Source organism: Spermophilus citellus, assembly GCF_964194105.1.
Source record: "Spermophilus citellus genome assembly, chromosome: 1".
NCBI classification, from domain to species: Eukaryota; Metazoa; Chordata; class Mammalia; order Rodentia; family Sciuridae; genus Spermophilus; species Spermophilus citellus.
This window is the reverse complement of record NC_138182.1, coordinates 187,824,703-187,844,292: the sequence shown is the minus strand read 5'-3', so window position 1 is coordinate 187,844,292 and position 19,590 is coordinate 187,824,703. Positions and strand designations below refer to the sequence as shown.

The 19,590-nt window shown below is 41.6% G+C and overlaps 1 protein-coding gene across 3 annotated transcripts in view; it reads left to right on the top strand.

Moving 5' to 3' along the window:
- The window catches only part of ARHGAP26 (Rho GTPase activating protein 26), a 426,612-nt gene that overhangs the window by 313,989 nt on the left and 93,033 nt on the right, over positions 1-19,590 (top strand). For all 3 annotated transcript variants that reach the window (XM_081295152.1, XM_081295154.1, XM_081295153.1), the window contains exons 17-18: positions 9,279-9,438; positions 19,423-19,561. In XM_081295152.1, coding sequence (XP_081151278.1) covers positions 9,279-9,438; positions 19,423-19,561 — 299 coding nt within the window. The remainder of the gene's footprint in view (positions 1-9,278; positions 9,439-19,422; positions 19,562-19,590) is intronic.

Sequence of the window (19,590 nt, the reverse complement as noted above, 5' to 3'; positions counted from 1 at the left end):
ATTTATGCGTGTTGATTTTATATCCCGCCACTTTGCTGAATTCATTTATTAACTCTAATAGTTTCTTTGTAGACCCTTTTGGGTCTGTTAGGTATAGAATCATATCGTCTGCAAATAGTGATAATTTAAGTTCTTCTTTTCCTATTTTTATGCCTTTAATTTCTTTCGTCTGTCTAATTGCTCTGGCCAGTGTTTCGAGGACTATGTTGAACAGAAGTGGTGAGAGAGGGCATCCCTGTCTTGTACCAGATCTTAGAGGGAATGCCTTCAATTTTTCTCCATTCAGGATGATGCTGGCCTGTGGCTTATCATAGATTGCTTTAACAATGTTGAGGAATGATCCTGTTATCCCTAATTTTTCTAGAGTTTTGAACATAAAGGGATGCTGTACTTTGTCGAATGCCTTTTCTGCATCTATCGAGATGATCATATGGTTCTTATTTTTAAGTCTATTGATGTGGTGAATAACATTTATTGATTTCCGTATATTGAACCAGCCTTGCATCCCAAGGATGAATCCTACTTGATCATGGTGTATAATTTTTTTGATATGTTTTTGAATCCGATTCGCCAGAATTTTATTGAGGATTTTTGCATCTAGGTTCATTAGAGATATTGGTCTGTAGTTTTCTTTCTTTGAAGTGTCTTTGTCTGGTTTAGGAATCAGGGTGATGTTGGCCTCGTAGAATGTATTTGGAAGTTCTCCCTCTTTTTCTATTTCCTGAAATAACTTGAAAAGTATTGGTGTTAGTTCCTCTTTAAAGGTTTTGTAAAATTCTGCTGTATACCCATCCGGTCCTGGGCTTTTCTTAGTTGGTAGTCTTTTGATGGTTTCTTCTATTTCCTCTATTGTTATTGGTCTGTTTAGGTTGTCTATATCTTCCTGACTCAATCTGGGCAGATCAAATGACTTAAGAAATTTATCGATGCCTTCACTATCTTCTATTTTATTGGAGTATAAGGATTCAAAGTAATTTCTGATTATCTTCTGTATTTCTGAAGTGTCTGTTGTGATATTGCCTTTTTCATCCCGTATGCTAGTAATTTGGGTTCTCTCTCTTCTTCTCTTCGTTAGCATGGCTAAGGGTCTGTCAATTTTATTTATTTTTTCAAAGAACCAACTTTTGGTTTTGTCAATTTTTTCAATTGTTTCTTTTGTTTCAATTTCATTAATTTCAGCTCTGATTTTAATTATTTCTTGCCTTCTACTTCTTTTGCTGTTATTTTGCTCTTCTTTTTCTAGGATTTTGAGATGAAGTATGAGATCATTTATTTGTTGGTTTTTCCTTTTTTTAAGGAATGAACTCCAAGCAATGAATTTTCCTCTTAAAACTGCTTTCAATGTGTCCCATAGATTCCGATATGTTGTGTCAGTGTTTTCATTTATCTCTAAGAATTTTTTAATTTCCTCCTTGATGTCTTCTATGACCCATTGGTCATTCAGTAACCTATTGTTCATTCTCCACGTGGTGCATGATTTTTCCTTCCTTCTTTTATCGTTGATTTTCAGTTTCATTCCATTATGATCAGATAGGATGCATGGTATTATTTCTACTCCTTTATATTGTCTAAGAGTTGCCCTGTGACATAATATATGATCTATTTTTGTGAAGGATCCATGTGCTGCTGAGAAAAATGTGTAACTACTTGATGTTGGGTGGTATATTCTATATATGTCAATTAAGTCTAGGTTGTTAATTGTGTTGTTGAGTTCTATAGTTTCCTTATTTAACTTTTGTTTGGAAGATCTGTCCAGTGGTGAGAGAGGTGTGTTGAAGTCTCCCATGATTATTGTATGGTGGTCTATTAGACTCTTGTACTTGAGAAGAGTTTGCTTGATGAACGTAGGTGCACCATTGTTTGGGGCATATATATTTATGATTGTTATATGTCTTGTTGGTGTATGGTTCCCTTGAGCAGTATGCAGTGTCCCTCTTTATCCTTTTTGATTAATTTTGGCTTGAAATCTATTTTGTTTGATATGAGTATGGACACTCCTGCTTGTTTCCGCAGTCCATATGAGTGGAATGATTTTTCCCAGCCTTTCACCTTCAGTCTATGTATATCTTTTCCTATCAAATGCGTCTCCTGTAGGCAACATATTGTTGGATCTTGTTTTGTGATCCATTCGACTAGCCTGTGTCTCTTAATTGGTGAGTTTAAGCCATTAACATTTAGGGTTATTATTGAGATTAGGTTTGTTCCTCCAGTCATATTTGTTTATTTATGTTACTAAACCTGATTAGTTTTCCTCTTTGGTTACTTTCCCCCCTTTACTGTCCTACCTCCCACTGATGGTTTTCAATGTTATTTTCAGTTTCCTCTTCCTGTAATGTTTTGCCAAGGATTTTTTGAAGAGATGGTTTTCTAGCTGCGAATTCTGTTAACTTTTGTTTATCGTGAAAGGTTTTAATTTCATCTTCCATCCTGAAGCTTAATTTCGCCGGATACACGATTCTTGGTTGGAGCCCATTTTCTTTCAGTGTTTGAAATATGTTATTCCAGGATCTTCTAGCTTTCAGAGTCTGTGTTGAGAGATCAGCTGTTATCCTGATTGGTTTGCCCCTAAATGTAATCTGCTTTCTTTCTCTTGTAGCTTTTAAAATTCTCTCCTTATTCTGTATGTTGGGCATCTTCATTATAATGTGTCTAGGTGTGGATCTCTTATGATTTTGCACTTTTGGCGTCCTGTAGGCTTCTAGGATATGGGATTCTGTTTCATTCTTCAAGTCTGGGAAGTTTTCTCGTATTATTTCATTGAATAGATTGTTCATTCCTCTGGTTTGGAGCTCTGTGCCCTCCTGTATCCCAATGACTCTTAAGTTTGGCCTTTTAATGTTATCCCATATCTCTTGGATGTTCTGCTCATGGTTTCTTAGCAGTCTTACTGAACTGTCTATGTTCTTCTCAAGTTGAAATACTTTGTCTTCATTGTCTGATGTTCTATCTTCTAAGTGATCTATTCTGCTGGTAGTATTGTCAATTGAGGTTTTAAGTTGGTTTATTGCTTCCTGCATTTCTAGGATTTCTATTTGTTTGTTCTTTATTACTTCTAACTCCCTGTGAAATTGATCTTTTACTTCCTGGATTTGTTTCTGTAGTTCCTTGTCAATGTGATCTTTCATTGTCTGATTTTGCTGTCTCATGTCTTCCTTGAGAGTCCAGATCATCTGAAGCATGTATATCCTGAACTCTTTATCTGACATTCCATCTGTTGCAGCTATTACCTCTTCTAGGGTTGAGTTGACCTGCATTGCTTGTGGTCCTTTCTTTCCTTGTCTTTTCATGTTGCTTGCGTTTCTTTCTGCTTCGTGAAACTGTTGTGTTTTTGAAGTTTTTCCCCCTGTTTATTTTTGTTGCTCTTGTATATTTGGGATATCTCTCTTGTAGGGCGGGTAGTGGCTGTGATCCTCCTCTAATCAGGGTGATCTATATACTACGCTGGTTGGTCGTAGGTCTGCCCGCCCTGCGGGCACGGGTGGGTGCTCTACTCTGCCCCCACTCCAATTGCGGTGACGTTCCTACCATGTCCTCGGATCGTTGGTCCTGATCCGGACGTGGGCAGCAGCTCTTCTCCACCCCTACTCCAATTGATGTGACGTGTCTACCACGCTGGTCGGCCTCCAAGCCTGTTCCACCGGTGGGTCTCAGATCTGACCACCCTGCGGGCCTGGGCTGCAGTTCTGCTCAACCCCCACTCCCAGTGGGGGTACCTAACTGCCTCTCCAACGGGTCTCTGGGCTCCTTCCGGATGCTGGCGGCGGCTCTGTTCAACCCCCACTCCAACCAGTGTGACGTGACTGCCTCGATGCTACTCGTCCACTACACTGGCCGGCTGCCGAGCCTGTCCTGCCAGTGAGACGCAGGACTGCCTACCTTGCAGGGTCAGACGGCAGCTCTTCACGGCCTCTACTCCAAGTGGGTTGACTTGGCTACCCTGCCGTCGGGTCGCTGGTCCTGTTCCAGGCGTGGGCGGCTACTCTCCTCGGCCCCAGCTGCAGTTGGGGTGTCGCGATACCACACCGGCAGGACCCTTAGCCTGCTCTGGGCACAGGAGGCAGCTCCACTCTGCCCTCAAGGCCCCCGCAGCACCCAGCAGGACCCGGACCAAGAAGCAGTCCCTGTAGGATCCCCAACCCTGAGCCAGAGCCGCTTCGGGAGCCAGGAGCCGGTCTCTCCGATCCCCGCCACTTTCTGCTAGGAGCAGGCTCCTCAGGGCAACCGCCGCGGGTTCCCCAATCCCAGGCCAGAGCCGCCCCGGGAGCCCAAGCCTGGCCGCACCAGACTCTCCCTGCTAGGTGCCCAAGCCTGGCCGCACCAAACTCTCCCTGCTCGGTGTACGCTCCCCTGGGAGCAGAGTCTAAGACGCACTTCCTGCGGGCTCTCCAGCTCCGGGTCAAAACTGTTCCAGGAGACAGAGTCCCGCTGCCCCTCGTCACAAGTTTCACTTGTGGCTGGCCTCAGCTCGCGGTCCCCGCAGGCTCCGCGGCCCTGGGCTCAAGCAGCCACGAGGGCCAGAACCCAGCCTCTCTGATCCCTGCCACACTCTGCTCGGAGCAGGCTCCACAGAGGTACCCCAGCCTCAGGCCCAGGCAGCCCCGGGAGCCCAGGCCTGGCAGCTCCAACCTCTCCCAGCTCAGTGTACGCTCAGACAGGGGCAGGGTCAAAGACACAGTCGCCGCGGGTTCCGTAGCCCCGGGCCAAGAAGGATCTCCCGCCCTGGGCCAAAGCAACCCGGGGAACTAGAATCTGGCCGCTCAAAGCCCGGCGCCCGCCTTGCCAGGGGTGAGGCCTGAAGAGTATTCTCCTCAGAGTTTCCAATCCCGAGCCTGAGCGATCTGTCTGCGCGACGCAGGCAAATACCAGCCTGGAATCACCTGTTCTGTAGTTGAATGAGCTGAGATCAGTAGAAAACAGGGATGATTGCATCAGCTCTCCATGATGGCGGCTGCAGTCCTCCTGCGTGTTCCGACCGGTGTCGGGAAACGAACTGGACCGATTCTCTCCTGTATTTCAAAGCTGGAATTCAGCACTCAGCGCGGCTAGTGTGCCACTGGCAGGAGCCTGCAGAATCCACTTCGCTGTAATCCCGCTCTGGTACCTCGAGGCTAATTAACTCGGGCGCGTCCCAGACTCCATCCATGGGGCGGTCCGCCGACCAAGTACTGCTTCGCTCCGTGCGGAGAAATCGCCCGCTACCAAGCCCCTGCAGCCGAATCCCGCGTGCTAGAATTTTGACCTCTAGATTCTGGAGCACTTCAATTTCACTGGGGATTCCCACCAAGGTAGCCTTCAGCCATTTCACCTCGTGTTTCTCCCACACAGTGGCGCAGCGTACTGGTGTGCTGCACTCCCTTGGCCGCCATCTTCCCTGGAAATCTTTCTTTACAGGTCCCAAAATGTTGGCTACTGTCTACTTCCCTCGTAGTACTCTCCCTTCCCCAACCACCATCTTTATGTGGCCAAAGGCCAAGGCAGGAGGATCACAAGTTCAAAGCCAGCTTCACCAATTTAGTGAAGCTCTAAGTGAAGCTCTAAGCAACTTGGTGAGACCCTATCTCAAAAAAAAAAAAAAAAAAATTAAAGGGCTGTGGATGTGGCTCAGTGATTAAGCACCTTTGAGTTCAATCCCTAGTACCAAAAAGAAAAAAGAAAAATCCCATGTGGAGTATTTTCCCTATAACCTGCAAGAAAGATTGTGAAATTGTCAGTTTTCTCTTAACAGTGCTTAGAGAAGGCACCATAGCACAGCCATCCATGTGGACACAGAAATCTGAGAGCATGTGTCAAAGGCTCATTCAGTGCAATGTATAACACACAAGAAACGTCTGTGTGCAGATTTCAAATCAAGATCCAACATGATGTTCTGAACTATGCTAGGAAGAGCTCAGGCAGCTCAATTACCAGCACAGAAAGCAGGCACTTGGTGTTTTATAGACCTCGCTAATGAATGAGTCCCGTGGCCTCTGCTGGACTGACTTCCAAGCACTCTGCCAGCCTGCTTCCCACACATCTGTAAATCCGTCAAGCTATAATGCATGACTGGTGCCAGCAGAGACTGAGGTCTAGGCCTTTCTCTCCAGGATACATAGAGATCTCAAATTGTTAATAATTTATTCTGGAGTAATGAACATAGCCGTACCAAGTTGTGATCTGTAATAATCGAGTGACAGATCAATTTATTACTTCAATGGGCCAAAAGATAATGGTAGTTAGTAATAAAAAGTGCAAATTTTCCCCAAAAAAGTTTTCTAACACTTCAATCAATGTGTTTTTTAAGTTCCAAAATAAAATTGATCATTAAAAGGGAAATGAATTCTGTTGGTTAGCCCCAAGCCTATTTATATTCAGAGTTGCTGATCCAGAATTACTGTACTTTTTTCCAAATGCCTTTGGGCGTCAGGGCCTACAAATCAGAGTAATTATTGCCCATTAATTAAATCTAAAAAGTGGAACACAGTTTGAATCTTTGAAAAGGGAGGTTGGCATAGTTTAAATACATTTCCCAAAAATCATCAATAATAATTTGAGGCTTATGAGTAAGTAGCTGGGCTGAGAATAATAGTTTTATGTCTACGAAGAACCTCCCCTCGTCCTTTAACACCTCAGTGAGTGCTTACTATGACTCACCTGTGCCTAGCATGGTGCTCAATGCTGGTTCTACCAAGTGAACTACCACAATTCCTGTCCTTGGGCAGTAGCACAGATACCAACACCATTTAATAAACACAGGCACAGTCAGACGTGTCTAACTGTATCAGGACCAGGGGGAAAAACAGAAAGGAAGGGGGCATTGGAGCTGAACTTTGATCTGCAAAGTTCAACTGTTGCAGATCAACAGTCTGCTAAGCAAAGAAGAGTAAGAATATTCTAGGCAGAGAATGTTATGGATAAAGACAGAGAGATATGAAAGTGGAAAGAGATGGAAAATAAATTATTATACTCATTACTGCATTTCCCAAGTACTATCATTTTAATCTGCACAACTCCACAAAGTAGATGTGTTGTTTACCTCAAGCTCTCCTTTTTTCTAAGAAGAAGAACCAAATGCTTAGGGTTTTAGTACATTGAGTTATTTGCACACGGACCCAGAGCTGGGAAGTGGCAGAGGAAGGCTTAGCGAGTTGGGTGAAGGTGTGCTGAGAGTTCCAGACTTGGGCGTAGCTCAGTGGCAGAGCACTTGCCTAACTGGGCAAGGCCCTAGCTTAACCCACTTCTGAGAAATAAACAAATAAATAACTGAGGCCCACCACAGGTTTATTGTAATTATTATCAGACAACAGAAGTGTTGCTAAACACTTCACATGCTGTGCCATTGTGTTATCTGCAACAATCAGGAGAGGTGTAAGACACAGCCAGCAGTGGAATAGTCAGAGCTGGGTTTCAGATAGTAGCTGGTGGTGTCTGGCAGGTAAAGCTGGACCAAGAGGTGCTGTAGTCTGGCCAGTTAGGGTAAAAAAATTCATCTTCCAAACCCTGTATTTTTCTATTGAATAGTCTACAATTTGAAAGTGCCTTCATACATAAATAGTTTGTTGATTCACTTGCACAAGGGACTTTTGTGGAAAGAGGGATAAGCCTAATGACTTAGCTCATTTGGGAGGGGAAGTATAAGGAGAGAGAATTCCCTTCCCACACATTAGGAGCTAATGTGGAAAGCAGTGATGTTACAAGCAGCTTGTAAATATACATACTTGCTGATTGATAGAGGCACAGAACCAAAGTCTCTCTTCCTTGCCAGGTACAAACTTGACCATCTGATTAACTCTTTTTGGACTGGCAACATGATAAAGTTCTGGGTAGAATGGAAAACTCTAAGTAAACCCAGGAGACTCCGCTAGAACAAAGAAAAAGCTTAGAAAACATCCTTGTGTAGACCAAAGCAGGCCTCCATGCCTGGGGCAGCTCTCCCTGCTGCAGGTGTTGCTTAGCATTCAAAAAGCACATTCTTTTTCTGACTGGACTGTGCCACAGTTAAAGTTCCATAGACCTAACCACACCCTCCCCTTTCAGAGGAGGAAGTTAAATTAAACTCTTCACTTTAAAAAGTTACAGGAGAAACTCAACATCTGAATATAAAATTGGTTGATGTATTTCAATAAAAGCTCAGTTTTAAAACTGGCATTGAAGGTAGTATAATCACTTTTCCTCCTACAAAATAGAAATATGCAAGAGAAACAGGGTAGGCATTTATAGAATTGTGTGAAAAAATGCTCAGTATAAATAGCACTAAATGCTAGGGAGGTAGGTCTGTGTAAACTGCCCATCTCTGCCCAGTTTCTCTCTGGACTCAAATTAGTAGTGAATAACTTCCTTCTTCCAACAGGTGATTTAGGGGAGCTCCTCATATTTTCTTGACCATATTGAATGGTGTGAACTTTTAACTTATTTGTTGCCGGTAGGAAACTTGTGTCTTTATACCCAGGGCCAGCAAACAAACAATTAAGTTTTAAAGCTAGGTCATGGTAGCCTAGATGCAGAGTTCAGATATATGTTCTGAGTAGTTGCTTATCCAAACATACGCATACGTATTTAGCAATTTACTCAGATCCAGCTACTTCTAACCCTGTGTCCTTTTCAGCCAGCAGTCTGAATTAAATTTTGAATAGAAGGGACAGAATAAACATAGCCATGTACATGAATATACTGTAGTGTGCTTTTATTTCTGTTTACGCCACATGTTTCTGTTAATGTGAGCCACATGTTTCATCTGAGGAGGGCTTTAATACTTTGAGTCAATGCTGAATTTCCTGATGAGATTTTAAATGCCAGATCTGCCCATTTTAAAAACTAGGCCTATTTTGTGTCTGTGTTTTCAAGTGAATTAAAGCCGTCAAGAATTTTTATATTTGCATTAGAGAAAATGCTAATGATCACAGTAGTTTAAGCAGCAGCCAAGAACATAAATTGTCACTAAAAGGGATTAGCAGTTACCTGAACACGCAGAACAGAGATTCAGATTTGCAGAGGTTCAACATTTGGTAGATGGTTTTTTGTTCTGTTTGGTTGGTTGTTTTAGGTAAAATGGAAATCATAAGGAGTGCCATATCTTGAAGTAGCAAGATAGTTTGGATGCTGAATGAAAATTTGTGAACTTTGATAGATGAAAATACAAATAGAAAAGTCTCTTTTTTTGGTTGGTGGCATCTGAGCATGTCCCAAGTGCTGGCTCCTACAGACCAGGAGCCTACGCAGAGGCAGGAAGGAAGGGTTGGGGGAGTTACTATCTCTGAGTACATTATTTCTCTTATTTGTGCTTTTCTTCTTCTTCTTCCCAGTGTTGCTAACAATCACAAGCAGAATTTGATGACAGTGGCAAACCTTGGGGTGGTATTTGGACCCACCTTGCTACGGCCTCAGGAAGAAACAGTGGCAGCCATTATGGATATCAAGTTTCAGAACATTGTCATCGAGATCCTGATAGAGAATCATGAAAAGGTAATACACAGTTGGTCACTTGCAGTGAAACATACTCTGGAAGGAAACTGCATGGATATTGACCTTCACAGTTGACTCAGGTTTACATTGCTGATGATTATTATGCCCTGATGGTGGTGAAGGTGCTGAGTGTGGTGGTTTGGTGTGATGATAATCCTGAGGGGACTGATTGAGGTAATGGCAATGCCAGTTTAGGTGACAATCATGGTGGTCATGGTGGTGGCAGGGGACAACATTTACTGAGCATTTATCCTGTGCCAGGAACTGCGCCCAACACTTTACTTGTGTTGTCATTTTATCCTCACAATAGTCTAGTGAAGGAGGTAGTATTACGAGTCTCATTTTGGAAACATCCTTTGCCCATTTGTCACTTAGTTGTCTTCTTAGGAATTTATGAGTTTTTTAATATCATAAATATTGAACTTTTTTATTTGTGTTATAAATGAAACACAAACCTATAGTTTGTCTTTTCTTTTTATAAATGGTGCATTTTTTTTTCATAGTGTGCATGCTCACACGTGCACATGTATATAGTCTGTCTTTTCTTTTAGAGCACTAAGATTTCTGGTCTTCCTTAAGAACATTTTCTCCCAGTGACTCAGGAGATTAAGGCAGGAGGACCATAAGTTCAAGGGCAGCCTTAGCAACTTAGCAAGACCCTGTCTCAAAAAAAATAAAAAGAGCTGGGATATAGCTCAGTGGTAGAGTACCCCTGGGTTTAATCCTCCATACCAAAAAAAAAAAAAAAAAATTTCCTCCTTCCTCCACCCCACATTATGGAGTATGTTAACACATAGCAATTTTATATGAAACATCCCAGATTTTATGCAGGGTTTTCTTGGCCACTATTTGGCAGCCACAACTCTGGAATCCAAGAAAAAGTTCCTCTTTCTAAAACAATCTTTGCCTAGAATGGTGACTTAATCATGCAGAATGAAACTAGAGTCAGACCACTCCTCACTACCTACAGTGGTAACACTAATGAAGGCCACCACCATCTCTTGTCTGAATCTTAAAAGAGCCTCCCAGTTTGCTTCCTTACTTCCATCCCAGATTTTTTAAATGTTAAGTCCTTTCAGTTTTCTGTGCTAAGAACCATCCGGTGGTTTCCTGTTTCACTCAGGAAGGTCAGTTTGTGTACCAGCCAGTAAGTGCTACATGGCCTCTATCCCCCACTGTTAGCAGAGCTGCCTTGACTCCTTGCTGTTCTTCACATGGCAGACACACACCTACCTCAAGGCCTTTATGGTTGCTGTTCCATCATCTGGAACACTCTTCCTCCATGAAGCCACATGGTGTTTCCTCACTCCCTTGAGACATTTGGAGTGAAGCCCACCGGGATCTCTGTTTATAACGACAAACACTCCCAGCCTCCAGCTCTCCCTTCACCTTTCCCTAACTCAAAAATGCGTGAGACATTTTTGTCTCTAAAACTGACATTTAAAAAGGAGAGGGAGAGAGAGATGGAATACTTTCTGGCTAGAAAATTCAGTTTCTTTAATCTGACATATTTTTTTCAGCAGAAAGAAAAAGACCTCTATGTTCTAACTGGCTAAGGCATAAGATTTTTTCTTCCTACTCCTGTCTGTCTTATTTACTGAGGGTTAACGCAAGGCATTCAACCCACCCGAGGCTTAAAAATGAAGATGAGCTCCTTTATGTTGTCCCTGGCACACCCAGATCCCCTGCAGATAGTACCTGTGTGCATGGAAACAGCCTTGCTGAGCCTCTTCCCCAGAGAGCCACCTGTGTCCTTGATGGGAGGCCTGCTGAGGTGTTTCCCACACTCCTCTTATTGGGAGAGAAAGCATGGGGACACACACTTACCTTGTCCAGGTGGCCCAAGAGCTCTTTCTGCCCCTTCCCCAACAGACCCTGAAGGAGCAGTGTTTGCACAGTTTTAGGAAATAAATATCCCAATGTGGAAAGAGGTAGGAAGGAAAAAGCCAAAAGATATAGTATTGTTTGGGGGCTCATGGTCATTTTTCTTTTCCCATGTTGGTAATATATACCAATTTATTTATTCAGTTGAAGCTGGTAGATCTTATTAATGAATGTAATCTAGAAGTAATAATTGTGATAATAATAGCTAACTTTCACTTACAACTTATTGCACACAAGATATTGTGCTAAGCCGCTTTTCCATCTCATTTACTTTCAAATAAGGTCAATATTTTCAGCTCTGTCTTAGACATTCAGTCTGAAGTATGGAGAAATTAAGCAGCAGCTTTTTAGGAGAAGAACTAGTATTGAACTTAGGACCACTTTAGAATCCATGCTATAGAAATCCACTCTTGTTCATCTCTATTTACTGCAGTAACCATGTATTGGGTATTGACTGTTGACCAGAGATAAATAAGATAGGCACTCCTATTTTATCAGGATATAACTAACCATTATGCAGTGTGCTAAAGTAAGATAAATAAAGTATGATGGCACCACTGAGCAGAGATCAGTTAATTCTGCTGGCACTGGGCTCCGACTGATAAATGGAAGTTTTGTAGGCAGCGGAAGAGTGGAGACAGGAGCATCAGCTTTCCAAGAGAACCACATTAATCAAATTATAAATGTTAAAATGACGTATTCATGAGAGGACTGTGGGCTGGATGTTAGCAGGTAGGGACAGATGGTGTCACGAGGCTGGATTCAGCCCCTTTGTCAAGAGTCTTGGAAAGCTATGGAAAAAGGGTTAAATTTACTCCTGAAAACTGGGAGCTCTCAGTTTCCAAGTAGAGTAGGTTTTCCAGTCATCCAAATGGTTACTTCAGTACTTTAGAAAAACATCCCTGGAAGCTGACCAAATTGTACTGTGATATCAAAATCACCTGTTAAATAATGAAACCAGAGAGTTGACCGTACTAACTCAGCATCATTTCCCATCAATGAGACTATAGCCTGGACCCTGCTTGGATTATATGACATTCTAAAGAAGAATAGACTTGAGGGTATGACTGTTTTTACCTGTAGTCAAGTTTGACTTGAGAGCTCAAAGGGCAAAGATTTTGACTCTTACCATTCTTACCTTAAGACAACAGTCTGTTATTTAAAGTTGCCATTTCTGTATGGGCAGAATCTTTTCCCCAAACATACAGCTTATTTCTATGAGTGTTAAAATAGGAAAATTCTTGGGGTTGTAGAGGACATTTATATGCTTCTAGTTAAGATTTTAAAACAAAACAAAATGTTAAACATTGTTATTGACCAAGATATCCCCAAATAAAAATTCTGCAATTTCTTGTAAGGTTTTCCTTTTAATTGTTTTTTGAAGGTTTACTTGCCATTGACTGAAATTTTGGGGTGTCTAGGAAGAATAACCATATCAAGAGACTGCCTTGATCTGCATTTAACAAAATGCAGGGCCCATAAAAGGGCTCATGAATCTGCCTTGATCTACATTTAAGAAAATATTGGTGGCATTGACATCCATTGACCAGTGTTGGACTTTCAATGTGCATCAATATGTAATTGATTTGGCAACCATTAGGTATTTGGCAGTTGGATTTCATTTCCTTAATATTTAATACTTGTTGATATGAAAAATTAATAAAACAATAGTAAGGTATGCCTGGATGCACTGAAATAGTTCCTGGCACTCTTTTTCATCCTGTCCTTATTAGATTCAGAAGCAAGCTTGATTTACTTGTGTGCTGGGCAGGAATGCTCTGTCATAGAACATTTTCTTCTTTTAGTGGCAAGTGTTGTATAAGATACTCTTTGTTAATGTTAATGTCTGTGGATCTGAATTCATACATTCCCTTTTAATAGGCCCCAGATAAAGGAGTGATTGAATTGGGAAGCTACTTTATTTGTTTCAGTTTTTTTGGTTTGTTTGTTTGTTTTTTGTACCAGGGATTGAACCCAGGGGTGCTTAACCACTGAGTCACATCCCTGGCCCTTTTAATTTTGACTTTGAGTCAGGGTCTCACTAAGTTGCTTAGAGCCTTGCTAAGTTGCTAAGGCTGGCTTTGAACTCACCATCCTCCTGCCTCAGCCTCCCTAGTCACTGGGATTACAAGAATGAGCCACCATGCCGGGCTGGGAAGCTACTTGAATATTGTTTGAATAGAGATGAAGTTAGTTGTTGTGTTTTAGTTTTTTCCTCTCTCTCAGCAAAGATAACAGGAAATAGAATCTTCTAGAGATATGGAAAATCACAGCCATCTATATATACCCTCAGTTACCAAGTGTATTTTGTTCCTTTTGTGAGATTTTTAATAAAATTCCCCAAACTGCTTTCCAAATTGTTGATCCCTCTGCCAAAATGCTGATATCAACAGGACGTAGGACTTCCAGCTGTCCTTAAAAAACCTCTCTGCAGTTACAGCCTCTGAATTTGGCTCCTTCACACTTGCAGCCTATGAGCCCTGCCAAGGCTTGCCTTGTTCTCCGATGTAAAGATGTGGGTTTATGGCTTCTCCTGCCTATGCTGTGCTGTCAGGAGCCACGAACCATGAGCCACGAGCCATGCTCAGTAATCCTAGCCCTCCATTCCTCGGGCAGATGCTCTTGAGATCCAGATTACAAGGGACCCTGATGTATTTATATGCAAAAAATGCTCCATCCCTTTTCCTACATGCACCTTTTCCGTTTTGCATTGTAATCTGCTGGCCTCCACTGATGATTTATTGTCTCCAAGCTACTTTGCAGTTATAGACCAGGAGCTCTTCATCATGACCTAATTTTTCTCCCATAAAAATCACAGCACATGACAAAGAGTACAGCGCACACATTACAGGGAGACTCCTAATCCTTTTAAATTGCAGGAGCGCTTGACAGATGGGATTGGAAAAGGTGTAAAAATGTGTATGTGACACAGCGGAACAAATTCCACAAGTGTCAATGCTCTGTAACATCAGGATAGGCCAGAGGGGACCAGAGAAACAAATTTTGTAGACCACACAAGGGAAAAAGAACAGCAGATTCTGACATTGCTGTAGGCAGTTAAGATCAATGTTTTGCAAAGAGCAGTAATTAAATTTACGCTTATAAATTAAATCCTTGTGTCCCGACTACAAATAATTCATTTTGAATCTCATTATTTCCCTTCTTATTCTTTATATGTCTCCTTTTTTTAATTGAATAAAATAATGCCTTTTGAACAGTGAGGGCCAAATTGTTAGGTGTTCAGTCCTCACTTTAGTCCTGAGGCATTTTACAGATGGGGCGGCTGAAGGTCAGAGAGTTATATAATTTACTCAAGGTCACAGGACTGGTAAATGACTACAATCAGATATGTCAGATTCCCAAACTTATGCTGTTTCCATTTTGTTCTCTCTCCAATTAATAATAGGTATAAAGACCAAAAGTGACTAAGATACGAGAGCTGTCTAGTTTCCTGTCCAGTTGTACTCCTTATCTGTGACCTTGGCCAAATGAGTTTAATCTTCATGGATCTTTTTCCTCATCTACAGAATGCACAAATAATATCTCCCTTCTAGAGTTATTAAGTCAGATCATCCAAGTAAATAATCCATGTAAACAATTTAGCATAGTAAGCTGCTATACTCAACAAATTTTGGCTATTTTTACTGTCGTTTACACTAACACTACTTCCAGCCTCCTCTTTATCAGATGTTTCAGTATTTACGTGCATTTTCTTCTTAAGAGCTCTGCAAGGCAGATGTTGGATCCCCATTTACACAAGCAAAATAGGCTCAGACAGATTAAAGATCTTCACTGAGATCAAACAGCTAATAAGTGGCAAAGCCAGGATTTGAACCAGTCCACCTAGCTCCAAAGTACGTTTGTCTTCCACCTATATAAATTCTCTCCCTGTCTTTTAAATGGTGCTGTGGCGATGTCATTGATGTCAGTGATAGTAAGTAGGGACAGCTTAGCTCTGTTGTTGCCTACCGAATAATTAGCAGACCCAGGACTCAGCTATGTGACCACAGGGACCAAAACAATCCTAACCGCAGCCCAGGTGGTTGAAGGGAAAACAGTAGCTTGGTGTTTGGGGGTATGTTAATTCCACTTATAGGAAGCTTGAAATTGGGGATACATGGAAGGGTTACCTAGAGTTATATTTTTATTTTATAATTTTATTCTCCAGTAGCTTCCAGAAGGCTTAGAGTCTTCCTTACTTTCATCTCCAAGGCATTCCTGACTAAATCAGAATTAGTTTGTAAATTGGTCAGTATTAGCAAGACACTTGGGGCACAGAATAAATTTCCCATTTTGTGTTAATTTGGAAAGTCTGTGTGAAATGAATAGATTGTTCTAGCCAAATGGTAAAGCTCCATAAATCCATCGCACATAGATCATATGAGCTCATGCTTCCACTGTAGCAGGTCACTTGTACAGATGCTTCTTGACAGCCTGAAGAAAACTTCATTTGATTATCTTGAAATCATCTCTTCTAAATGAAATAGGATTGGAATAACCAGCAAAACATGAATAATTCAGATTCTCCTCAGAATTCCAACTTGGACTTTTAACACCAGGGCAGACCCTGGGCCTGGCTAGCTGGTGGCCAGAAGATCACCTTGCTTGTGTTCATGTTTTAGAGTTAAACAAGAAGCAGCAATGTGGGGAAAAATTTTCCAGACTCTTTAATTGAACATTTGTGTCACTTGTTCTAACTTGATCTAATTTACAAAGATGCCCTTGCACCTTGGACACTGTGTAATATGATGAGGATGACAAACCCCAGCCTAGCTCTTTATGTTTTACAGTGTGCCCACTTGTACATCATTGCAATTGATCCTTGGAAGAGCCTCATGGACTCTCAGAAGTCTGTGCCTGGCTCACAGTAAGACGTAGAGAGCTAGCCTTTGGAACTGTAGCTCTCACCCACGGTGAAAATTCCCTCCTAGAGCTGATTCTGTTATGCTCAAATAACTTTTCTTTTAAGGAAAGTGGCCATTGAGCAGAGTGAAATTCTCCCTCATGTGTCCCCATGTTCTTCCTGCTGTGCTCTGTAGGAATATTGTTTTGAAAGCAATTTTTCATGCATCTGTCTAAAAATCCATGGTGATTTCTTACAACTTAACTCTTCTTTGTTTCTCCAACATTTACTATGACTCTTAGGAAAGAGTATAAATACTCCCATCTTCACTGATAGATGAAATTTTAAAAGATATTCATTATCTTTGTTTCCATTGTAGTTAGGTGAAGATCTCATTCACAGTAACTCATTAGGAAAAGAGAGACAAAGTCTGGAGGCCAGAGGTAAAGAAGTTGAGGGTGGGTACAAGAACCAGGCAGATCACTAAGTCTGAATCAGTTTTCAGGTTTCTTTTTTTTTTGGGGGGGGTACCAGGCAGTGAACCCTTTTTAAGAATTTTTTATTTTGAGACAGGATCTCACTTAGGGCCTCACTGAATTGCTAAGGCTGGCATTAAAATTGTGATCCTCCTACCTTAGCCTCCCAGGCTGCTGGGATTACAGACATCTGCCACTATGCCCTACATGAATTAGTTTTCAAATGCTCTTAGCTAGAGATTGCTGAAGGTGCTGTACCTGAGGCCAGAGGCAGAAGGGTACCAAGAAATGCCATGATTTGTTGAATCCTTTCTGGTGGGTTTGGGGGCACCAGCTTCTGTATGAAGATTAGCTGGAGAGAACCAGCAGAATGGATGACCACTACAGCCCTGGTCCCTGTCTTGCTTACTGGGTGGAAGGTCAGGAGATCCCTCACTGAAACAGTCATTCTTCTTATTATATTGAGCTGACCCTCAGCTTGGGGATGAGTTGTATGCAACACCTAGCACAGTGATTGGCAGGTGCACACAGGTGTGTGTAGGAGCCATTTTAAAATGCTGGTGATAATGGTACACAGTTAGGATGTCACCTAAGAGCAGCCATGGCTCACCATTGTTTGGTGAACAAGGTCAAGAGGGGAGAAACTTCTTAGAGATTGTAGTCCTAGAGCTCAATAACCATAGTCTTTTCCTTGTCTTCCATTGCAGAAACTCAAAAAGAGATGGAGATGTATAGTGTTGGCAAGTTGTTATTAGGGGTTCCAACTGCTCTGGAAGCAAGAGTATCTTGCTGCTTTTGCTTTAAGTCTTCTTCTCTTCTTATCCCTCACCCCAGTTTATCTGAGCTCTGTGTAGTGATTCAGTTTGCCTTGCTGCAAATTTTCAGTCCCCTAGGGAAGATAGGATAATGCTGCCTTCAGACAGCTGTGTTTGGGAGCAAGACTGACTTAACCAGCTGGCTGGTATCATTGGAGCCCAAGGACCTGCCAACTCAGGGAGAGCAGCTGTTTGGGCTGAAATTATTATAATTCTTATGACTTTGCTTTCTATATATCAGCTTTTGAATCTTGCTTTTAAATGCACACACAAAAGAAAGATTCTGGGGTGTCTGAGGCCACCCATAAGTGAAGCACCGGGGCATTCACCTCTTGTGACTCATGACTGTTATAAAGAAAAAAAAATCCAGAAGGAGACTTATTTCAGAATAAGAGATGGTATTGAATAGATCAATAAATTTGGACAACTCAATTAGTGAGGAGGTTATGTAATCATCAAGAATCAAATCTGAAGATTCTTTTTTAATGAAAGGAAATGCTGAAATATAATGTTAGATGAAATGTGTGGGATACAAAGCTGTGTAAAGAATATAATCTCCATTATGGAAAAGTATGTGTAGTATTGAATGCAAATTCATGCAAAGCACTTTACCTAGTGCCTGGTGTGGCAAATACTTACTAAATCATAGTTCTAGAAACCAAAGTCTCTAACCACAGGGAACATATTTGTCTAATTCACTGTTATGCCCAGAGTGCCTAGTATAAAGTAGATACTCAAAAGAATTTTGCTGATTAGATGAATGAGTATTATTATATGAATTTAAAAAGGAATCTGGGGAAAAAAAGCCCTGTGTTATCATGTGTAATTATATCTATAGTTGTAGCAACTTAATCCCTCTGTGCCTCAATTCCTTATGAAATGCTGAGGACATTAGCTGTCATATGGAATGTTGCTGAGAACTAAGCCAGCTGTGTATGCATAGAGTGCAGTGACTGGTAGCTAGGGAGCCTGCCGTGAGTGATGGCTGCTGTAGTCATGGTAGCACCATGTAAGTGATGGCTATTATATTTAGTAAATTCTAGAATACTTTTGTCTGCAGAAAAAAAGGTAAGAGTTGTGATAATTTTTGTCTTCATTTTCTTTTTTCTTTTTTTGTTTTTTTTTAAGAAATTAAGTTCATTGTCTATCATTTTATTCTCACTTTTTTCCAAAGAAAAAAGCTCATAAAGAAATAAAACCCAAATGCTGACTGTGATTACCTCCAAGTAGTACAATTGGGAGAAGCTCAGTTTTTTTTTTTCTTGAATGTTTTCTACATTTTCCAAATTGTCTTTAGTATATATACACACACACACTTTCCTCCAGGGTAAAAAAAAGCAAACCCCCCCCCACACACACACACACATACACACGTACACATTTTTTAAGCAAGGAAAAGACGCTCAGCCTCACGGATAACAGGGCTGCTGAGCTGAGAGGATGCTCCCATTGAGGGCAGTTGAGGAGGAGGGGAGAGGGCAGCCTGCTCTGGGTTGTTCTTGGAATGTTATTTAAATATAGTTTTCACAGTCTAAGAAAGTTGTAAAACAGTTATCAAGAACTGGGAAATAAAACCAGTGGAAAAAGGTAAAGGATTTTGATTAATTGGTTCTGGAAAAAGATTAAAAAAGCTTTAAGTACCGTTAACAGACAGTGGCTTATATTTATCTCAGCTGCTTCCTATTTCTCCCTGAGAAGAGAACAAAAAGAGAATTCATAAAAAGTATGGCAGGAGTTAGAAGTGAAAGTGAACGGTTACCAAACTCTGGGACCAGTTCTGGAAGGAGAGGGTTTGATGTTCTTAGAACTGTTCACAGTGGAGTCCTGGGCATGTGCCTGTGATCTTTTCTCATCTTTTCTTGCTGAGTCTAAGTCACCACCAAACTTTCAGTTGTACCAATTCAGACCTGTGCTTTCTTCCTAATCTGCAGAATTGTGTAACCTTTTTGTGAAACTTCCTTTGCAGATATTTAACACCCTACCTGATGTGCCACTCGCCAATGCCCAGCTGCATCTGTCTAGGAAGAAGAGTGGTGACTCCAAGCCCCCATCCTGCAGCGAGAGACCCCTGACACTCTTCCATGCCATGCAATCGACAGAGAAACGTGAGTCCCTGCTGCTCTAGAACAGTGTG